Genomic DNA, 21230 nt, shown 5'->3' with positions numbered 1-21230 from the left:
GGGTACAGGCAGCACATTTAAAAATAAAAAAGAAACACACAGCTATCAGTCTCATCTTTGTCCATCCGTTCGACAAAATCAGCCTAGTAGGCTTTCCATGCACCAATACATATCCGTAGTCTAAGGTCACGTTTCCTCCCTACTGTAATTCAGCTTTTTTCGCACTACTCTTTTCACTCACGTACAATGTTGGCATGCATTGTTGTGGTAAAATACACTTCAGTCAAAACATAAGAAAACTCCAGAAAGACACAAATGAGCTCCTACTGGATTAACTATTGATTTATCTCGCTTCGTAGCGGAACAAAACCTCAGTAATGTGCTTACCTAATGATACATTTGCGTCAGAAGAGTGAACACTTCTTTTAAGATCTTCACAGTATATGCACTGCAGGCCCTCTTCCCTGAAACATTTGGTTTTTCTGTATGTGATTCTTTGGATGGTTTTGGCTTAGTTGAAAATGTACCAACTCTCCAGCACTTAGCCTTGTTGCGTCAAAATTCTTCTTCTCTGGACTGAGTTATATGTGAGAAAGTTCTAGCCCTGACTACCCTTTTGGTTATTTTCCCGATATTACATCTTAAAGCGTAGTAATACATATGTAATACAGCACCAGAAGCTCTGCCACTTTTACTTGACATGTATGTCCAGAACTGCTTACCGAGCTAAACTGTTGCGTAACTCATCGTGACTGTATCCTTCGTTTCCAATGCATTTTTTTTCTCCACATTTCTGTTTTTGTCTCGCTATATCCTAAGCCACTTGATATGAGAATTAGTTGCATTAGTATCTTCTTGTGACTTGTTCGGCCTCGTTTATAGTTTTTTTCTTTTCATTATCATGCGGTTTGCTGCATGAGCACTACGCGTGGCTTTTGTAGTACAAAACATCCTTCCCTCAACCCCCCCCCCCATCCTCGACTCTCTTTTTCCTATTGCTCATAAAGGCGTTTAGCGAATCATACCACATATAGATATCCCTCAGCTAAAGAAAATATGCCTGCGCCTGTATTCTCAGAAACACCCTTACGATAGAATCCTTACGCTAGAAGAGCAAATTCGAGCCAATCCTGATGTTAAGCACTCGCCCAATGGCAAATGTCAATTGGGAACAAAAACGTTTTGTGCTTACCGAGCCCTGAGTTTTCGCTGCGATTATTCCTAGTGTTCATCACCCTCTCGTGAAGCTAAGGTGTCGTCCTCCATTTGTTCCTTCATGGCGGCACGTTCGCTTCACGAAATATCGCGCAAACATCTCAGCATTTCACAAGTGAACTCCATTTCAGTTCGGCCGATCCTATTTTTTTTTTTCTTTTGAATTGCGAAACACCCCCTCTGCCTGTTTCATTATGAACAAAGACCTCTTTGCCGTGTGCAGGTTGACCCTGTTGCTGTCATGCGCAATGAAGTTCGAGACCTACCCTCACGACACCCAGATATGTACGATGAAGATTGAGAGCAGTAAGTATACGCTTGACAGCATAGCGCGATAAGGTTTGTTCAACCGACTAAGTGACAAGAAATGCCGAGCTGTTCAGCTATCGAATGGTCAATGGCTGTGTTACACGACATGTGAGTATTGTTAAAGATTTCCACAGTGGCATATTTCGGAGCACGCCAGCGCCACATACCCGATGTCTTTCATACGTTTCCTTGGGCTAGCTGGTTGTGGCACATAAGGTGCGTGTGCTCGCGCTTTGCGTACTTGCGGTACTGTTGGTTTGACACAGGTAGGTCTTGAGCTTATGGTGGCAGACCGATAAGCCACTATCTTAGCCCTTTCCCATCCGAGATATTTCCAAGGCTGCAGCAAAAAAAAGCAAACCAAATAGATGAAGAAAGAAAACAAGAGCGCCCATGGCATTGTCTTAACGTGGTGCTGTTGCCTGTGCTATTTTGACTAGTAAGTTGATGTTCAACAATCTAGCTGAAATTAGCACTCTTGTGCAGAAAAGAAGTTCAGGACAGGACTTATGTCTATTTATCAAAGGTATTTATTTCTCCTCTGAAGCACTGGAAATATCTCTGGTGTCAGAGCTACATTTAGCTGGGCTTTCTGAATTAGTCCTAGTTGGACAAGGAGGACGGTTGCAGAGGTTTGGCCTCCATGTAAGTCCACGCAAAATGAATGAGGATATTGCAAGGGAGCATTGCTGGATTACAGTTAAATGGCGACAGATCATACCCAGTTTACTGGAATGTCGTTGCCGTTCAATAATTCTGTAACTAATAGTAGTAGATGGATTTTTTTTTTTTTTGTCGTTCGGTTGTAAGGTCATCGTATAAGTGGATGTCAATTGGGTATGCTTCATTCGCTCGCGAAGGCAACCTTGAAACGCGGAATGCTAAATCGCGCCTACTCGTGAAGCGAGGCTAAACCCGGGTGATCACGCACAACGATTGGCTCGAAAATACACTCCGATTTCATTTACAGTAGAGGTACTGTATGGGAAGCATACACACTAACCCTATCACGAAGTAAAATGGAGCGGCTCCTCTCGATTCAAAAAGACAGCGTGCCTCGAAAATGGTGATTCCTACACCAGAAGACGTTGGTTAAGTAACACAATTTCTTCCTGTGAAGCGCCCGATGAACATATATAACATCTCTTAAACTGTAGGCGAACGTTCAGGCTGCCGTGAAATGCTGTCAAGAAAATTGCAGATCCCTGATGTAAGACTGCTGCTCTAGAAAAACAAAAGAACTCTTGGGTGCGGTGTCAACGGAAACATCACGGCGGGCAACGCATGCATTGGCAGAGTTTCTCTAAGAAACGGCAGTGCCAGAAAATTAGAGGTCGAAAATAATTTTGTAGGCGTTGGACTTTTTATTACATTTATTGACACTTATTCAGACATGTGCATTTATGTCTGCTATACACCTGAGGCTCCGCTGAGCCCGTAACTATATTCATCGATGTGTTCTTGTATGTTCAACGCTTATTGTGAGTTCTTATATTTGTGTGCATTGCGTGCTGCGGTGGTCTTCGTATTTGTCTTTTTCTTCACCTTCTTTTTTTGCCTTCTTTCACAGGGACTGCTTTGGGCTTGCGTTGCGGCTTGCGAACTGGGATAGTGAAATTGTGGCTCTCCTTTTACGACGGGTGAACTATTCGCGAGGCTATTCGCGTTCTTGAGTAGTGCTTTCTGTGCCGCTATAGCTTTCGTCTTCTCGGGGCGTTTCTATTTCTTTTGCACGTCAAAGCAGGGGAGTAACCGGCGCCATTACGAGGTGCCAACATCTCCTTGCATCCATTTAATGTAATAAACAAATACGCCTTCACTCCAGTGCATACGTATCGACGCTGATAGCTCACAGCATTTTCTACCAAGGAGGGAGAGCGGCACAGAAGTAATTCGAATTAGGTAGGAACAGCGCCAACTAAGATGATCACGAGAAAGAGCACGACACAGGACAAGCGAGAAGTAATGCTAGTAAATATAGGGGGTTCACCAGAAGTATAGTTCTCGTTAGCTATTCTGCGCTGTTGGAGCGTCTAAGGAGTGTTAAGAGTTACCCAGTAATCGCAATGTTGTGTCAATGAAGTGCCGGGATCTATTCAATTTCGAGGTGATGATGCCGCCTACATTTCTGAGTCGAGGTCAACTATGAATAAAGAAACGTTTTAAAATACGAGGTTAACATTATGCTTTCTATTATCAGCGGCCTGTGTTAAGATCCCGTGTTAAGCCATTAGTCCCTGCGCTGTAGATAATTGTTATGGCAGCGAAGCACCCGTGATTGTTCATGCCGTGGTCATCGAATATATACTGATCCGAATTTATCGATGCACTTCACGGGCTGGAAATGCAGCCGTACATTATTGATCTACTTTTGCTTTCACAACGTCACCAGAGTTAAATAAGGATAGAGACGAACATATCTACAGGTTTAACGAACAGAGCACCCGTGATCGTGTTACTGTATGGTGCCTGCACCTGATCTTTTGCAACTTCACATAAAACTCATGTGCCATCATACCAATACGGCTATACGCGTATTTACTTCCCAGGTCTTTATCTACTTTTCTCCTATGTTGATTTGCAGTTTTTTATAGATTATTCTTGCCACAATTATGCGCTTTAATGAGCTCAGGTTGTGTACATTTATCTGCTACATTTTTGTACCATCTTCGATGTCATATGGTTCTATGGTGCTCTTCGCATCGGAAAGTATATTTTTAAGGTCACTGTGTCAAAGGTGCTTTATTTCCTTGCTAAGTTATGTCTCCCACTCCAGTTGACAGCTTTTTTCAAAAGGCTAGCAGTAGTGTAGAAGTAAATAAAGCAAATAGGTTTGACATAGGAGCGCTTACTTCAGCGAGCTTCATCCTGTCGAAAAGAATCAATCTCTGTAAGTTGTTTTATCTGTCAAGAGCATTGGATCCATTGGTTATACTAAGAATCACAATACCCCATGAGTGTTTAAAAACGTGCGCGCGAAAGAATATTTATTGTGGCTTAGAGAGCACACCGGCCAATCCCGCATTTAAAGCCGATAAAAGGACGACGAACAAAAATATATAAGTGCTGGTAGGACAAAACGATATTTAAATCTTGTTTTTTTTTTGTATTGACCCGTCACTATAGTATATTGACATACGGGCTTATCGTTTCCAAATAACCGATAACACTTCCTTCCGTCCAGCTTCGCATCGTGATCCCTGCGTACACGTCGTCGGCGACAGCCGGTGTCGTGAGCAGTAAATGTGTATAGAGCGGTAACGATTTATGTCGCGGCCGCTGTCCTATGAGTAGCGCACTTTATGTGCGGAATAGAAAACAGAAGAAGCTGCTGAGTGCAGTGGAGTCATTCACGTCGCGGCCAGATTCAAAATATGTGGCTCATGCTTTTTGCTCGCTGACCATCACTTCGCAGTCTCGTACACGACCGACGACCTGGTGTTCGCATGGGAGGACGAAGTGCCCCTCGTTGTGGACGAATCCATCGAGCTGCCCCAGCATAACTTGGTCTCGACAACAATGGGCGACTGCACGCAGCTTTACTCGACCGGTATGCTCTTATTCTTTTTTATACGTCGCTAATCCGCTAAGGTTTCGGCGCGTTGTCCCCAGGCGAACACCCTACAGTAGTGTCACGTGGTAGTGACGGTGAAGAAAGCAGCAATACGGTGGAATACAAAACTAGCTTTTATTGGGCGAACCTGTGCCCACAAAAACAGGCTACACTTATAGCACAACGATAGCGGCGAACACGGTCTGCGATCGTCGGAAATCTGATCAGCGAGTCAAGCGCGTCGGCTTTTATAGAGCAGTCGTCGAATGTTCCAGACTAATCGTTCGGACCCGCGTACCTTCCACAAAGTTCTACACCATTCGCGTTACACGATGAAATCAGATAACACAACGTTCGGCGACAACAGATAGCCGGGTAGAAGTATCGACAACTTTCCAGAAACTTCGGATACATGCAGGCGCGTCCCGCGCTGTGCGATTACATTTCTTAGGTGGCGAAACGTGGTCGCCCGACAAAGATAAGTACACGTGTCAATACCCCCTCTTAAAAAGCATCGTCCCGATGCTACAAATATAAGAGAGCGAAACACAAAAGGACCCTTATTAAACATAAGTAACAAAACAACGAAAAGAAATCAAGTCCAAAGGTCAGTTACGCGAAGTCCGAAAGTTCGTCAACGCTGGTGGTACGGCTTGAGTCGCACAACGTGGACAATTTCAGGTCGTGAGCGGCGCCGCTGTGACAGCGAAATGCCGTCTGGCACGACCTCATAGTCCAGTGCGCCAATACGTCGGATGATCTTGTACGGTCCGAAATAGCGACGCAAGAGCTTCTCGCTCAGTCCTCGTCGGCGTATTGGGGTCCAAACCCAAACACGGTCACCGGGCTGGTACTCGACAAAGCGTCGTCGGAGGTTGTAGTGTCGGCTGTCGGTCCTCTGTTGGTTCTTGATCCGCAGGCGGGCGAGCTGTCGGGCTTCTTCGGCGCGCTGGAGATGGCTAGCGACGTCAACATTCTCTTCGTCAGTGACGTGGGGCAGCATGGCGTCGAGCGTCGTCGTCGGGTTCCTGCCGTAAACCAGCTTAAACGGCGTGATCTGTGTTGTTTCTTGCACCGCCGTGTTGTAAGCGAAGGTTACATACGGCAGGACCGCGTCCCACGTCTTGTGCTCGACGTCGACGTACATTGCTAGCATGTCGGCGAGGGTCTTGTTGAGGCGCTCCGTGAGACCATTCGTCTGCGGATGGTAGGCAGTTGTCCTCCTGTGGTTTGTCTGGCTGTACTGCAGAATGGCCTGGGTGAGCTCTGCTGTAAAAGCCGTTCCCCTGTCGGTGATGAGGACTTCTGGAGCACCATGTCGCAGCACGATGTTCTCGACGAAAAATTTCGCCACTTCGGCTGCGCTGCCTTTTCGTAGAGCTTTAGTTTCAGCAAAGCGGGTGAGATAGTCCGTCGCCACGACGATCCACTTATTCCCGGATGTTGACATCGGAAACGGCCCCAACAAATCCATCCCAATCTGCTGGAATGGTCGGCGAGGAGGTTCGATCGGCTGTAGTAATCCTGCTGGCCTTGTCGGTGGTGTCTTGCGTCGTTGACAGTCTCGGCATGTCTTGAGGTAACGGGCGACGTCGGCGGTCAGACGCGGCCAGTAATACCTTTCCTGTATTCTCGACAGCGTCCGGGAGAATCCGAGGTGCCCAGTGGTTGGATCGTCGTGTAGGGCGTGCAGTATCTCTGGACGCAGCGCTGACGGTACAACAAGGAGGTAGCTGGCGCGGACTGGTGAGAAGTTCTTCTTCACGAGTAGGTTGTTTTGAAGCGTGAACGAAGATAATCCGCGCTTAAATGCCCTAGGGACAACATCGGTGTGCCCTTCCAAATACTCGACTAGGCCTTTTAGCTCCGGGTCCCCTCGTTGTTGTTCGGCGAAGTCTTCCGCGCTTATTATGCCAAGAAAGGCGTCGTCATCCTCGTCATCTTGCGGCGGTGGGTCAATGGGGGCGCGTGATAGGCAATCGGCATCTGAGTGTTTTCTTCCGGACTTGTATGTTACAGTGATGTCGTATTCTTGTAGTCTGAGGCTCCACCGCGCCAGCCGTCCTGAAGGGTCCTTTAAGTTAGCTAGCCAACACAACGCGTGGTGGTCGCTGACGACTTTGAATGGCCTGCCATAGAGGTAAGGGCGGAATTTAGCTGTAGCCCAAATGATGGCGAGGCATTCCTTTTCAGTCGTAGAATAATTGCTTTCCGCTTTTGACAGCGACCGGCTAGCATACGATATCACCCGTTCAAGTCCTTCTTTCCTCTGGACTAGGACGGCACCGAGGCCTAGGCTACTGGCGTCAGTGTGGATTTCGGTATCGGCGTCCTCGTCGAAGTGTGCAAGTACCGGCGGCGACTGCATGAGTCGTTTGAGTTCTTGAAATGCCTTGGCCTGCGGCGTTTCCCACATGAACTCGACATCACATTTGGTTAGATGTGTTAGCGGCTCCGCGAGGCGTGAAAAGTCCTTGACAAAGCGCCTATAGTAGGCACACATGCCAAGGAATCTGCGTACTGCCTTCTTGTCGGTTGGCTGCGGGAACATTGCGATGGCAGCTGTCTTCTGTGGGTCGGGGCGTACTCCTGATTTGCTGATGACGTGGCCTAGGAACAAAAGCTCATCGTAAGCGAATCGACACTTTTCCGGCTTCAGAGTGAGCCCTGATGACTTGATGGCCTCTAGTACTGTCGCAAGCCGCCTCAGGTGATCGTCGAAATTTCCGGCGAAGACGACGACGTCATCCAAGTAAACGAGACAGGTCTGCCACTTCAAACCTGCTAAAACTGTGTCCATCACGCGCTGGAACGTTGCAGGAGCCGAGCACAGTCCGAATGGCATAACCTTGAACTCGTAGAGGCCGTCTGGGGTGACGAAGGCCGTCTTTTCGCGATCTCTTTCGTCGACTTCTATTTGCCAATAGCCAGACTTGAGGTCCATTGACGAGAAGTATTTAGCGTTGCAGAGCCGATCCAGTGCGTCGTCTATCCGTGGGAGGGGGTATACGTCCTTCTTCGTGATCTTGTTCAGACGACGATAATCGACGCAGAAACGCAGGGTTCCGTCCTTTTTTTTCACCAAGACTACAGGAGATGCCCACGGGCTTTTGGACGGCTGGATGATGTCGTCGCGCAGCATTTCGTCGACTTGGTGCCTTATAGCTTCACGTTCTCGCGTCGAAACTCGGTATGGGCTCTGGCGGAGAGGTCGAGCGCCCTCTTCGGTTATTATGCGATGCTTTGCGACTGGGGTTTGTCGAATCCTCGATGACGTCGAAAAGCACTCTTTGTATCGTCGAAGTAGACTTCTGAGCTGTTGTTGCTTAATCGTGGGGAGACTTGGATTTATGTCGAAGTCTGGCTCGGGAACTACGGTCGTCGGGGTAGATGCGGCAGAATCCGAGAGGACAAACGCATTGCTGTTTTCCAGAATTTCCTCGATGTATGCGATCGTCGTGCCCTTGTTGATGTGCTTGAACTCCTGGCTGAAGTTTGTCAGCAACACTTTCGTGTGTCCTCCGTGCAGTCGAGCGATCCCTCTTGCGACGCAAATTTCACGGTCTAGCAGTAGACGTTGGTCGCCTTCGATGACGCCTTCTACGTCAGCGGGTGTTTCGGTGCCGACCGAAATAAAAATGCTGGAGCGAGGCGGGATGCTCACTTGATGTTCGAGCACACTCAAGGCGTGGTGACTACGAGGGCTCTCCGGCGGTATCGCATTATCTTCCGACAGCGTTATTGACTTCGACTTCAGGTCGATGACTGCGCCGTGTTGGTTGAGGAAGTCCATGCCGAGAATGACGTCTCGTGAACACTGTTGGAGGATAACGAAGGTGACAGGGTAAGTCCGGTCGTGGATGGTAATTCTTGCCGTGCACATTCCTGTCGGCGTAATCAGGTGTCCTCCAGCGGTCCGAATTTGAGGGCCTTCCCATGCAGTCTTAACCTTCTTCAACTGGACGGCGATGTGCCCACTCATGACTGAGTAATCGGCGCCTGTGTCGACTAAGGCGGTGACTGCGTGGCCATCTAGAAGCACGTCGAGGTCGGTGGTTCTTTGTCTTGCGTTGCAGTTGTGTCTTGGCGTCGGATCACGGCTGCGTCGTGTTGAACTGAAGCTGGTACGTCGCGTCGTCAAGTCGTCTTTCGTCGGTGTAGTCTTGGCTTCCTGACTTCCTCGGGACGGCGGCGTGTCGTTATTATGTCGTCGAGATGGTTTCTTCGGCGTCTTCGTCGGCGGCGGAGGATCTTCGTCAGTTCGACGAACAGCAACCGCACCTCCATCGGTTGCTGCTTTTAGTTTTCCGGATATGGGCTCGCTGACCGGCCCCGGGCTGGGCCAGTGTATGGTCGGCGCTGCGGCGAGAGGTAGCGGCCTGGTGATGGCGAACGCGACGGTCGTCGAGAGCTCCACTGAGTAGCGGCGAGGTAGTCGGCGATATCGCGAGGGCGTTCACCTTGCTGCGGGCGCGGAGCATTGACGGCGAAACCTCGCAGTCCCATCTCCCGGTATGGGCATCGGCGATAAACATGGCCGGCTTCTCCGCAGTGATAGCAGAGCGGGCGGTGGTCGGGGGCTCGCCAAATGTCCGTCTTCCTCGCGTAGGTGCGCTGGGCGATGGGTGGGCGTGCTGGCGGCGGCGGCGGCGGACGACGGAATTGCGTCGTTGCAGGGCCCTGGCGTGGTCGCGGAGGGGGACCTTCACGGCGTGCGACGGCGGCGTATGTCATCGCTTCTGGCTGGGGCTGCGGTAATTGTGGTTGCAGCTCGGGAACTCCAAGCGATCGGTGCACCTCTTCTTTGACGATGTCGGCGATCGAAGCCACTTGGGGCTGCGACGAAGGCAGGACCTTGCGCAGTTCTTCACGCACAATGGCCCTGATTGTCTCCTGAAGGTCGCCGGAATCCAGTCCTTGGATGGCGTACTGCGGCGTGAGCCCCTGGCGGTTATATTGCCGGGTGCGCATCTCCAGAGTTTTCTCGATCGTCGATGCTTCTGCAGAAAACTCAGCTACGGTCTTCGGCGGGTTACGAATAAGTCCTGCGAAAAGTTCTTGTTTGACGCCCCGCATCAGGAAGCGGACTTTTTTCTCCTCTGACATTTCCGGGTCGGCGTGCCGGAAAAGGCGGGCCATCTCCTCCGTGAAGATCGCGATCGTCTCGTTTGGTAGCTGCACTCTGGTTTCTAGTAGTGCTTGGGCTCGCTCTTTTCGCACGACGCTTGTAAACGTTTGCAAGAAGCCGCTTCGGAACAGGTCCCACGTTGTTAAGGTGGCTTCTCGATTCTCGAACCAGGTCCTGGCGGCGTCTTCCAGTGCGAAATAGACATGCCGCAGCTTGTCGCCGCTGTCCCAACCGTTAAACGTAGCGACCCTCTCATACGTCTCGAGCCAGGTTTCCGGGTCCTCGAATGTTGATCCGCGGAACGTCGGAGCTTCCCTGGGCTGCTGCAGCACGATGGGGGACGCTGGGGCTGCCATTGGGGTTGCCTTGTCCACGATCTTCTTGGTCTTCTCAGGTAGAAGTCCGTGCTCCGGGGGCAGCTGTTGAAGACGGCGGCTTGCTCGATGCTCCGGGACTACGTTGGTGTTCTCTTTGCGGTCCGGGCTTGGATCACGGCTTGTCGGGGGCGTCCGGTACATGAAAGAAAAGCACCTCCACCAGATGTCACGTGGTAGTGACGGTGAAGAAAGCAGCAATACGGTGGAATACAAAACTAGCTTTTATTGGGCGAACCTGTGCCCACAAAAACAGGCTACACTTATAGCACAACGATAGCGGCGAACACGGTCTGCGATCGTCGGAAATCTGATCAGCGAGTCAAGCGCGTCGGCTTTTATAGAGCAGTCGTCGAATGTTCCAGACTAATCGTTCGGACCCGCGTACCTTCCACAAAGTTCTACACCATTCGCGTTACACGATGAAATCAGATAACACAACGTTCGGCGACAACAGATAGCCGGGTAGAAGTATCGACAACTTTCCAGAAACTTCGGATACATGCAGGCGCGTCCCGCGCTGTGCGATTACATTTCTTAGGTGGCGAAACGTGGTCGCCCGATAAAGATAAGTACACGTGTCAGTAGAAAACGCGTCATTCTGAAGCGACAGCCCATGTTGCATTTTCTTGATTGTTCGCGAATGCATTGATTTCTCCTTGTATGGTAAGAGGAACCCGGTTATATATTCAGTTGTTTTTGGCTCTCGATGCTTACAGTTGAAGGTGTTGTTTTTGTTTTATGCCTTCCAAACATCTCGGCCTTCACGGGTAAGGAGATCCAGCAATGTTGCACACATGTGGAGAACAAAATAGGTTCTACTGGTTCTTACGAAAAACCATATTTTGGTACAAGATGATTAAGCCTGTATACGTCAAAGCGTTTGTCGCAGTGCTGCATAGTTTCTTAACGTATGTTCTCTACGATATCTCAGTAAGAGCAGTGAAAGTTGTAGCAGTCCATATAACGTTCTAAGGGGTCACTGCTAAATGGGGCAACTGGCATCAAAGGAAATAATTTTTCTCCTTCGCCAATGACTGCTGTTAACGCTTTAACTGGAAAAATAGGAACTGACTGATGTAGAACGTTTTTATTGCTTTATTTCTTCTTGATATTGTTCAAATACTTATCAAATGAAATATGAAGGGGTTTCTCTGAAAACTAAGTGCGCTACAGCGCGTCGAAAATATTGCTGACCAGCTGGTTAGAGGCAAATGTATGGTCTGAAACTTAAGGTTGGTACTTGCTTTGACAAGGTAAATGTGTGTTCTGTTAGCTTTCTTAAACAAAATTTGAAAAAAAGAAACTCATATTACAGATAATAGGACAACCACATCCACTAAGACGATAGTGACGAGGTCTTCGAGCTTTGCCACCAAAACATCTGTTGCTGCTCACGTTCAACATTTTTGTGATTATCACTGTTCAGAAGGTGCATAAATTAAAGTAAATTTAAGATTTGATGTTGTATAGCGTATGCAGATATTTTTGTAAGGTCAACAATATTGTTGAACTGCTAACTTAAAGGGCAACTCGGTGATTTTTCGATATCCGCTGATCGTAATAAAATTTAGAATATGCGCTCCCTTTTGCAACCTCATTATCTGTGCCAAATAATAAGGCTGCAAGTCATTTAGTTTTCGTGAAAATGAAGTTTAAAGATTGGTTGCGTTCCCGACCCGTGACTTTTTACTGGCCACCCTGTGTTTGTGACGTCAGAGACTACACAGCCACTGTCGCTGAAATCGCCGCCGTCTAGTTGGGGAAATATGTAAAAGCTCCCTGTGCCGTCAGGAGACATCATGAGCTTCGCTTCTTTGGCGTTAGCACTACGTGTACTGCGTGTTTAGCACGCGTTCTGCATGTTTACATTTTGGTAGTGTGGGATCTGACGTCATCGGCTCATCGCGACATCACACAAAGCAGCTACCCGTTTCGGTTTCGGTATATCGTTTATTTGACATTTAAAATTATTGATCAGTTTCTAAGCAAGCTGAAGCACCCTACCGGTGACAGGACTGTCAGTGCCATTCGAAAATGACAATAGCCTAATACGGTTAAAAAAACGCCGGAGTTACCCTTTCAAGGGTTAAAAAGTGATCACTAGTGTTGATTAGCTGATGTGAAATACCAGAACATAATGAAGAAAACATACTTTGCATTGTACATTTACTGATTCTTTTATTACTCGCCCTGCGACACGTGTTACGGGATTCCCACGTTCACATCAAATTAAATGCTTGCACTGCATAGTCCCCCTCTAACTCCCCCCCTTCCCCTTTCGCAGGCAACTTCACCTGCATCCAGCTAGTGTTCACGCTCAAGCGACGGCTGGGTTACTACATGTTCCACACGTACATTCCAACCTGCCTCATTGTCATCATGTCCTGGATCTCTTTCTGGATTAAGCCCGAGGCTGTGCCAGCCAGGGTCACCCTGTGCGTCACCAGCCTGCTCACGCTGTCCACGCAGCATGCCCAGTCACAGAAGTCCCTTCCGCCGGTGTCCTACATAAAGGCCATCGACATCTTCATGTCCTCCTGTACAGTGTTCGTGTTCGCCTCGCTCATGGAGTACGCGCTCGTCAACATCCTGATGGGGGAGACGGAGGGCGACGAAGGGGCTCGTCGCAGGAGCATCCGGAACGTCGTCATCTCGCCGCGAATGTCGGTGAGTGTTACGAGAAATGGTTGAAAGAGGGCAAAATACGCGACGACTAGAGCCGGCGCAAACGTTTCAGTGAGAGTGTCTTCGTCGGGCAAGCAACTGCTTTTGCTACACTGCGTTTCACTCGTCGCCGTGAGGACGGCAAATTTCTTTGCCACGACGTTGGCTCCAGCCACAGATTCCTCGGTTGGCCACTGTCGATGACTTCGTTTCCATCTTTTTATCTTTTTAAATCTTTGTCTTGTACGGTTAGCTTTGTTGTATTGGGGAATTGGGAAACTATATATATATATATATATAGTGAGATACTACTGTGAAACATCTTATCCAAGAGCCAAGGCAGCAGCACTTGGGGGCAAGTGTGCGCCTGCTTTTATTTCGCAGTATCTTTAAGGGCACTGGTTCTTTCATGGCTTTATTTCTTATGCAGGTGTCACACGAACACTTTTAATTACAATCGATCTCGGTTAGACTCGATCATGTTTGAGTGCCACCATGTGACTCCCATACTATGATGATTTTTTTATTGCCTTGCTTAATTCCGCTACGCGATGTTACTATAATGACACGCTTACATTGTTGTCTCTTTCTCGCATTATTTTACGCATTAGACTTCTTGCCGCGTATCACGTCCACTATTACTTTTCTGGTACTGATTTTTACAATTTTATTCTTGGTACATCATTGTGTAAATTTCCTGAAACTACGGAGCGGTACGTTTTTTTTGCTTGTTTTGCGATTTTTTCTGCGATTTTCAGTGGCTTCCACCGCAAATTTGCAAGAACGCGAGTAGTGTTACTGGAAACTCTCACATCACCATGCAACGAAATTCTAATAATATTTCAGCGACTTTTAAAGGGCCCCTGAAACGGTTCGGACTAATTTTGTAGGCGCGTAGGATACAGCTAAAGTTAGTCATTCGCACCACACTTTGTGTGAAACGTGCCATATTAAAAAAAGCTACGGACGATTATAAGTTACCCTCCTCCATAGTCATGCATTTTCCCCTCAACTCGTTGGCCGAGTGATCGGGGTTAAGCTCCGCCTTGACTGGTTCTGCGTCATGATGGCACGTCGTGTCGTCGGCTTCCGGTTCTCTAGGAGCGAGCGCGCGAAGCCTCTCCAAACTCTTCGCCAGCTGCCAGGCAGTCGACCCCAAGCGAGAGCTATCGAAGCCGCGTGCGCTGCGAGCATTCTGTCGCAGCGCCGAACGTGTCCGGTATTCCTGTAACCACAGGCGAGCTGGGCATTTCGACAGAACGGTGGAGACATAAAATCAAGCTGATGAAGGAACTTCAGCGTAGACGTCGGTCTCCACGGTCCAGCCACCCGTTGACGCAGAGCTTGACCAGTCAAACAAAGAGCTAATATTGATCTAACCAAGTTTAAACATCTTAAACATTTACAAAAACAACGTGTTAACGATTACACTCCTGCGAAAAATTTACGTCAGCAGCAAAGAATACATTTCGTTGCTGCTACTGTGTGTGGTTGAGCTCTGTGCCACCAGGTGGTTGCACTGTGCAGACCATTCACATTTGCGCTTCTGTTCATCCCGTTAACGACACGGTCAAACGGCCAGGCCCAGTTCCCTTGCGCTTGCGTTTGCCCTAATACCAGACTCCCGAAACCTTATGGCGTTAGTAATATTCTGAGGTAAAGTGACGGCCACCAACGCGCTAATTCTGGCACCGATCGGATAGCGACAGTCAGATGGGCTGCAACCACTCCGCTCGTCAGCTGCCTTGCAGAGGGACACGATGTCGCAGCTTGATATATTGTCAGTCGCTACGTTTGCAGTCCACAACGCAACAATGTCTAATCATAGGGCTCGCGAAAGGACTCAGACCAACTCTGACCGCGGAGCTCTCGTCAAAATGGACAGCCAATCGGATAGTTCGCCCTACTGACATCAATTAGGGGATTTACGTCATATGGGTAGGGGCGGCTCAAAATTCCGCCGAGAAGTGTGCTGCGATTGGCAGCGATGTACATTTCTAAAACTTTATAATAAATTAAACGCTTTATGCGGAGCACTTAGATGCGTCAATGAATGATCACTCTAATGGTTAATCTAAATTAATGATTACTCTAACGACTCAGTACGTTTCTACAATATCGTGAAAATCGTTTCAGGGTCCCTTTAAGGAATTCGAGGTGATGGGAATTTATCTCGAGGCCGTGCTGGTTCCTTTCTCGTACTCTTTCTCCCTACTGTATCATTGAAACGGGAAATCCTGTCCAGCAATAATACCGTCATTCAGCCAGCCATTGGTAATTTGATATAACGAACGCGTGGGACATTGCTACATTTGGTGCGGCCACAGACCGAATTTGATGAGTGCGTTAATGATGCCACAGTTACGAAGTAAAGAATAACACTAAGCACCACGATGGTCTACAAACAATACAAATTACTGCATTCTCATTTGCAGGAGAACAACGCTCTGCCCAACGGAACCAAAGTTCCGAAGCCGCCCGAAACAATTGCCGGAGAGTGCCGGCAGAGGGCAATGCTTGTCGACAAGATCAGTCGCATCGTGTTCCCGACATCGTTCGTCCTGCTGAACTGCGTCTATTGGTCTCTGTACATCGACTCCTGAGGAGCGCGCTCCAGCGACACACTTGTCGTGGTCGCGCCGCTTCACAATGGCCTCCATCACTTGACACCAACCGACCTCATCCGGGCAGATCCCGGTGCCGTTGGCCCGCGCTGAAATAACGGATGAAACCGAAGAACCACTCGTAGGAAATTGCCACGAGATATCTGTATGCCTGCTCGTAGCTGTTTTCAGCCGCAGTAACAGAGCGTATTTCGACATCCTCTTCTTGATATTTTCCCGCAAACTGTACATAGCAAAACGAACGCGGTAATCGCCTTATGATGCTGTGAAAGTGTTAAATACGCGTGCCTGTGTGACTGAGAAACTTTGTTCATGGTGCTCGCAGACGGCTCGGTGATGGGATTTTTCGGTGAATGAGAAGACATGTCTTTCTTTGGATTCGTCATTGAGGAAAGAAGCACTTCGACAGCCAGCTTTTCTTGCATCTCTTTTGAGACTGCTGTGAAAACGTGCCGGTATGTTCTTTTACGGACGCCTTACTATTTGGCGTTTACAGCAATGTCGGCGGTACAATTTTTAGGACTGTATAAGTGGAACTTACTTTGTAGAGTAAAGTGTTTTGTTGTGAAACGTCGAATAAGTGCACAACTTGAGCCTCCACTCTCGAAGCAGCATAAATAACCTTCGCTCCCAACAGTAATACCATTAAGAAACATCTCCCTTTTTAAACAATATCTGCAGGCATTTTTCTCGGCTTATCATTAGATGACTCCCGAGAGCCAAACCTAATCGAAGGCGAAGATTATTTGAGATTTATTTCAGCTTTTTGTGTCCTTCGTGTTCGTCTCGAGCTGTGTGTCTTACGTAATGTAGTGTTTTTGTGAAAGTGCAACAATGTGAACACGTCCTTCGTCCTCTAACGCATAGTTCACTGCGCGCTCTGGCTGACCTGTTAACGGTGTGTGAATATTATTCATATTGCTAAGAATCAAATGCAGTGTTATTTAACTCAAAACAAGCGCAGCAGACTCATTTCAACTAAAACCCTGGTTGGGTACGCATGAGGACCCACGCGCAATTGATGTCCGCCGTGCAAGCTGGAATGGCGCCAGCTACTGTTGTTATTGACAGGGGTGCGAACTTTCCCTTTACTTGAGCTGTTGTGGGTCCACTGGGTCTACATTTCGGCACACATTTCCCTCCACATTTTTGTTTGCATGGGAAGCGCACCAATCTCTGGCGCTCTTGCTTCTACCTCAACGTTTGTGTGTTGTCCTAAAAATAATTACTCAGGTTGTGCACACTCATTCTGCTTGCTTTGAAAGTTCCTGCATTACGGCGACAACGGAACATCGCTGCTTCACTTGACCGTCAGGTTTTTTATTGTTGTACGCATCACTGCAGCAAATGTAGAAAAATTTCGCAGTTTAGGCTCGTCAAAAGAGAATTCCTCCTGGAGAACATTTCAATTTTACGGTAAAATCAATTTTTATTTTTCTTCATGACCAGAAGGCTATTTCTTTCTCCAACTGCGCCACAGTAAGGGATAGAGCGCTTTCCAAGTGCATTTCTTTTAGCATTTAAGCTGCCAATATGACACTTTTCTATTTATTTGGAAACGCTAACGACCAAGAGCGTGCATCCTTATTCAAGATGCTCAGCTGAGCTCCAGAACATTTGCGTCGCACATCACACATCTCTTGCTGGCCCGATACAGAAGTCAGCTTGCCTACACTTTGGGTTTTGTTGCCCTATATATAGAGATGACGCCGAGAAACTGACAACTGGGGAGAGAATGCATACGCTGGATGTGCAGAAGTCGTTAGGAAAGCGGCTGTATGTTGACATACATATTTAAATATCCTTTGCGATGGCTTTTGGGTGGCCTTTAGGGGGCCTTCGTCAGAAACAGCACTGAAGCACGGGCAGAAACACGCTCTCTCGTTTCTGTAGTTTTTCTTTATGAAGTCGGTGACACAGAAATCAGAAACAGGTATATTATGACATTTCACGAGGAGTTAGTCTATAGCAATTCTGCCCCGTTCGCTCTAGCAGGAAAATGTACTTCGTCACACGCCCTTATGACTTTTGCGGGTCCACGCCTTTTAGCACGTGTTGACCTATTTTGTTTTAATATCCTGAATGACGACTAAATTAATGACGTTGCTTAGTCTTTCTCGTGTGGGAATAACTACGAGTGTAAAAGATGATGATATATCGAAGTTTTAGTAGGGCTAAACTTCAATCCGGTCTACTGCGATAAGCAGTATTGAGTCATCAAACCATGTCGGCGTTTCAGTGAATCGAGTACTCCGTTGCTCTCGTAGATGCTCACTCGCCTTCACGGTGATGTCACACCCGACGCCACAGTGAGCAAGTCTGCCTGGCGTGGAAAGCTAGTGCGCAGGGCTTTGCATGCGGTGGCACTGACTACAACACTGAATGAGTCGTTCAACTTGCACGCTCTAGTCAGCTTGTCTTTGGTGGAGCAGTGGTGACTCTACCTAAGAGACGAAAGTTAATAGGGTCTAATAAAGCGGAGGCATGGTCTATCACATCAGCTTAGCGAGGGTGAAGATAGCTGAGACGTGCCATGGTGCTAGGAAGGAACGGGCGGGTTCTTCTCGAAAATGCCTCACAATGCTTGCGCATCGTTGAGGCTGGCTCGGAAGGTGAGTCGTGTCAGTATTCGGACTTACTAGGGTGTGAGGAAGATAGGAACTCGTAGCCCAATGGATAGGATTGCTGTAGCGCTACTCAGGATGTCGAGGAGAGATTATGCTATAAAGGAATCGTCTAAAGTACGTGCTGAGGTGTGGCACTGAAAAGTTGAAAACGTGGCAAATGGCTCAATATTTTTCTGAGTATGTCGCTGTTTCTTCAGCAAGCACATACCATGCATGAATAGTATACCCTATATGGTAAGAAACCAGGTTTGGTGCATGCTTCTCTCAAGAAAAAGCAGTGGTGAAATATCCTCAGACTGATTTTTATCCCCACGAGTCAGCGGAGAAGTGGCCAAGCAAATGTGTGAATATTGTTGATTAAGGTTCACAAACCTCACTGTTGTGTTCTTTTGACACCAATGGTTGAAAGTTCAAGCAACAGTATTCCCGATGCCGCTCGTAAAGGCACATCTCGTTACTGGTGTGCTTAGGAGGACACATATGCAGTATTCATTTGTTTACGACTTGAGCCCTAGATATTTTGAAATAATTTCTCTAATGTAGGTTCTTAGCGCTGCCAGACAGTAAAATACTCTTCTGAATATAAGGAACCAGTGATTGAGAACTGAATACGTTTGTCATTAAAGGGTGAGCAATCAGGAAGTTCTCATTTCAAAATGGGAAATAGAGCAATATACAAAGCGCTTAGACCATAGCTGTTCTGCAGGGTTGTCACATTATAGGTTGAATGTTCATTTGCAGACTATACTACAAATTTAGTTATTGTGCAACCATAAAATTTCCATTCAGAGGTTGTGTATGGCGAACGGTGTTGCAGGAAACATTGGAAGTACGAATACTTCGGGGTGCCTTGTGTGTTAGCAGCCATTGAATATTTTTCGCTTGTGCGCAGTATATCTAATACTTATCACGGAATTTAGTAGTTGACGCCACTCTTTACCTGGAAATGTAGTCAGTTTACAGGATTATATAGTAACTTAGTTTTTACCATCGTGCCGTATGAAATCTTTGAAATTGTGTTATTATATATAAGAAAGCAGTGGTAATGACACTTTTCTTTCTTCCTAGCCCAGCTACTCTGTAGTCTTCTTAGAACTGGACTTATGTGGCTTCGATGCTCCTTACCGCACAGTCACATGACATGGTGAATTCGCCTACAAGTACATATCTAGTTCCATTCTCAAAATGAATACAAATACGCCTAAATGCGATAGCATCAATTCCTTCGTAAAACAATGCTATATCTCGTAGCGGGCACCGCTGTGCTTTCATCCGTGTTTAAATTTTAATATTAAACTTCCTGCATCAAATTTCACCAAGTAGATTTTCTTGACGTACTCAATAATAGCGAGAACCGTAATTGCCTTTCTTGTTTTTCCCTGCACATTATATCCTTTCTTACCTCCCTTGAATCTCATTAACCTAAACATGCCTTAAGTCTCAGAAATAGTCCTTTCAGGTTCTTCACTTCATAATCTTCTATTTAGTGAAACACTACGTAGAAATGGCTGTGCGCATCAATATATATTTAACGGTACCAGCAATACCTTAGACAGTGAAAACAGCGTACGTTTGCGTGCTGCTGAGGTATTTATTCAAGGTATGAACCAAGCGCACAATAAGAATATTTCTATTTTTCTGAGAAGCACAATCTTGGTGTAGGTGAGAAGTTAACAATCCCTCAATGGACATACACTTTGATCTTATATATGTCTGCTGCGTTTTTCTTTTCAGTACAAAACATTTTCTTGTGAAAAGCGCTAATAAATGCCTGTTCTTCAACTAATCTTGTCTCCTGTTCACTTGAAGTTTTCTTTTTTAAATAATTGATGGGCAATTAATTGAATCGTCAGCATTGATATAACTTCACATCACAAAGACAACGTTCTACACACAAAATGCACATAGTGTAAGAAAATCGAGCATAAAGCAGTCCAGCTTGGCTTGACAGGCTCCCTCTTCACCAGAAGACGTATACAGAAAGCCGTGTACCGAAACTTCTGAATAGTTAGAAGTAACAGCTTGGTGTTTCGCATCATAGAACACACAAAAATACAAGAAAAGAAGAATCACCGCGCAAACAGCAGCGCAGCGCTGCTAGTTTGATGTCCCATGGCCGGTCGTCACGTGGATTTGGCCGCCATAACCTGCACAGCCCCGCCAGGAGTTTGGCCCGGTGGCACCGCGGACCAGGTAGGTGACCCACTGGACTAGGTAGCAGCCCGAACACGTGAGTTTGTCCAGTATGACGGCCCTGGGAAAGGCGCCTGGGCAGACGAGGTAGTCGCCCACGCTCGCCCGCAGCACCGGTCTGGGAGTGCAACCCACAGGGTGCGGACAAGCGAACCACGTAGCCGCTCGCTCAAACCAACCTAGGTCCGACCTGAAGCAGCAGGGATGGGTGCCCGATCGGACAGGTTGGCGCCCGTGGCCAGCCGCAGGACTGAGTTGGCGCGAGGCTTGTTCTGACCGAAACCATTGCGCCTCATTTTCCGCCGATCCAACCTTGTCGCGCGCACTTCTCGCACGCAGTGTCGCCGGGCACCACCACAAGAACCTCTTCCTCTTTGGACTCCATCCTGTCGCGTTCCCTCGTGGTCTCGTGTCCGGCGCAATCGTCCCTGCTGGTCACAAGTAGTAATTACGTTAAAGAAGACAAGTGAAGCAGAAAATGAATATATCATGCAGATCCGAAGACTTGCGGGAATCCTTGTAAACAAAGCTTTCTCTAGTGTTTGCGTTATTTGACGGTAATTGGCGGTAATTGGTGGTAGGGGCGGTGATGTTGACGGT

The 21230-nt window shown here is 47.6% G+C and overlaps 1 protein-coding gene across 1 annotated transcript in view; it reads left to right on the top strand.

The window, feature by feature from the left end:
* LOC126528013 (glycine receptor subunit alpha-2-like) overlaps positions 1-20223 on the top strand; it is a 112410-nt gene extending 92187 nt beyond the window's left edge. Inside the window, exons 6-9 of the mRNA XM_050175857.3 lie at positions 1379-1461; positions 4880-5014; positions 12807-13189; positions 15622-20223. Coding sequence (XP_050031814.1) covers positions 1379-1461; positions 4880-5014; positions 12807-13189; positions 15622-15789 — 769 coding nt within the window. The 3' untranslated portion in view covers positions 15790-20223. The remainder of the gene's footprint in view (positions 1-1378; positions 1462-4879; positions 5015-12806; positions 13190-15621) is intronic.
* The last annotated feature ends 1007 nt before the right edge of the window (positions 20224-21230 follow it).

Source organism: Dermacentor andersoni, chromosome 9 (assembly GCF_023375885.2).
Source record: "Dermacentor andersoni chromosome 9, qqDerAnde1_hic_scaffold, whole genome shotgun sequence".
NCBI classification, from domain to species: domain Eukaryota; kingdom Metazoa; phylum Arthropoda; class Arachnida; order Ixodida; family Ixodidae; genus Dermacentor; species Dermacentor andersoni.
This window is presented reverse-complemented; position numbering and strand designations above follow the sequence as displayed.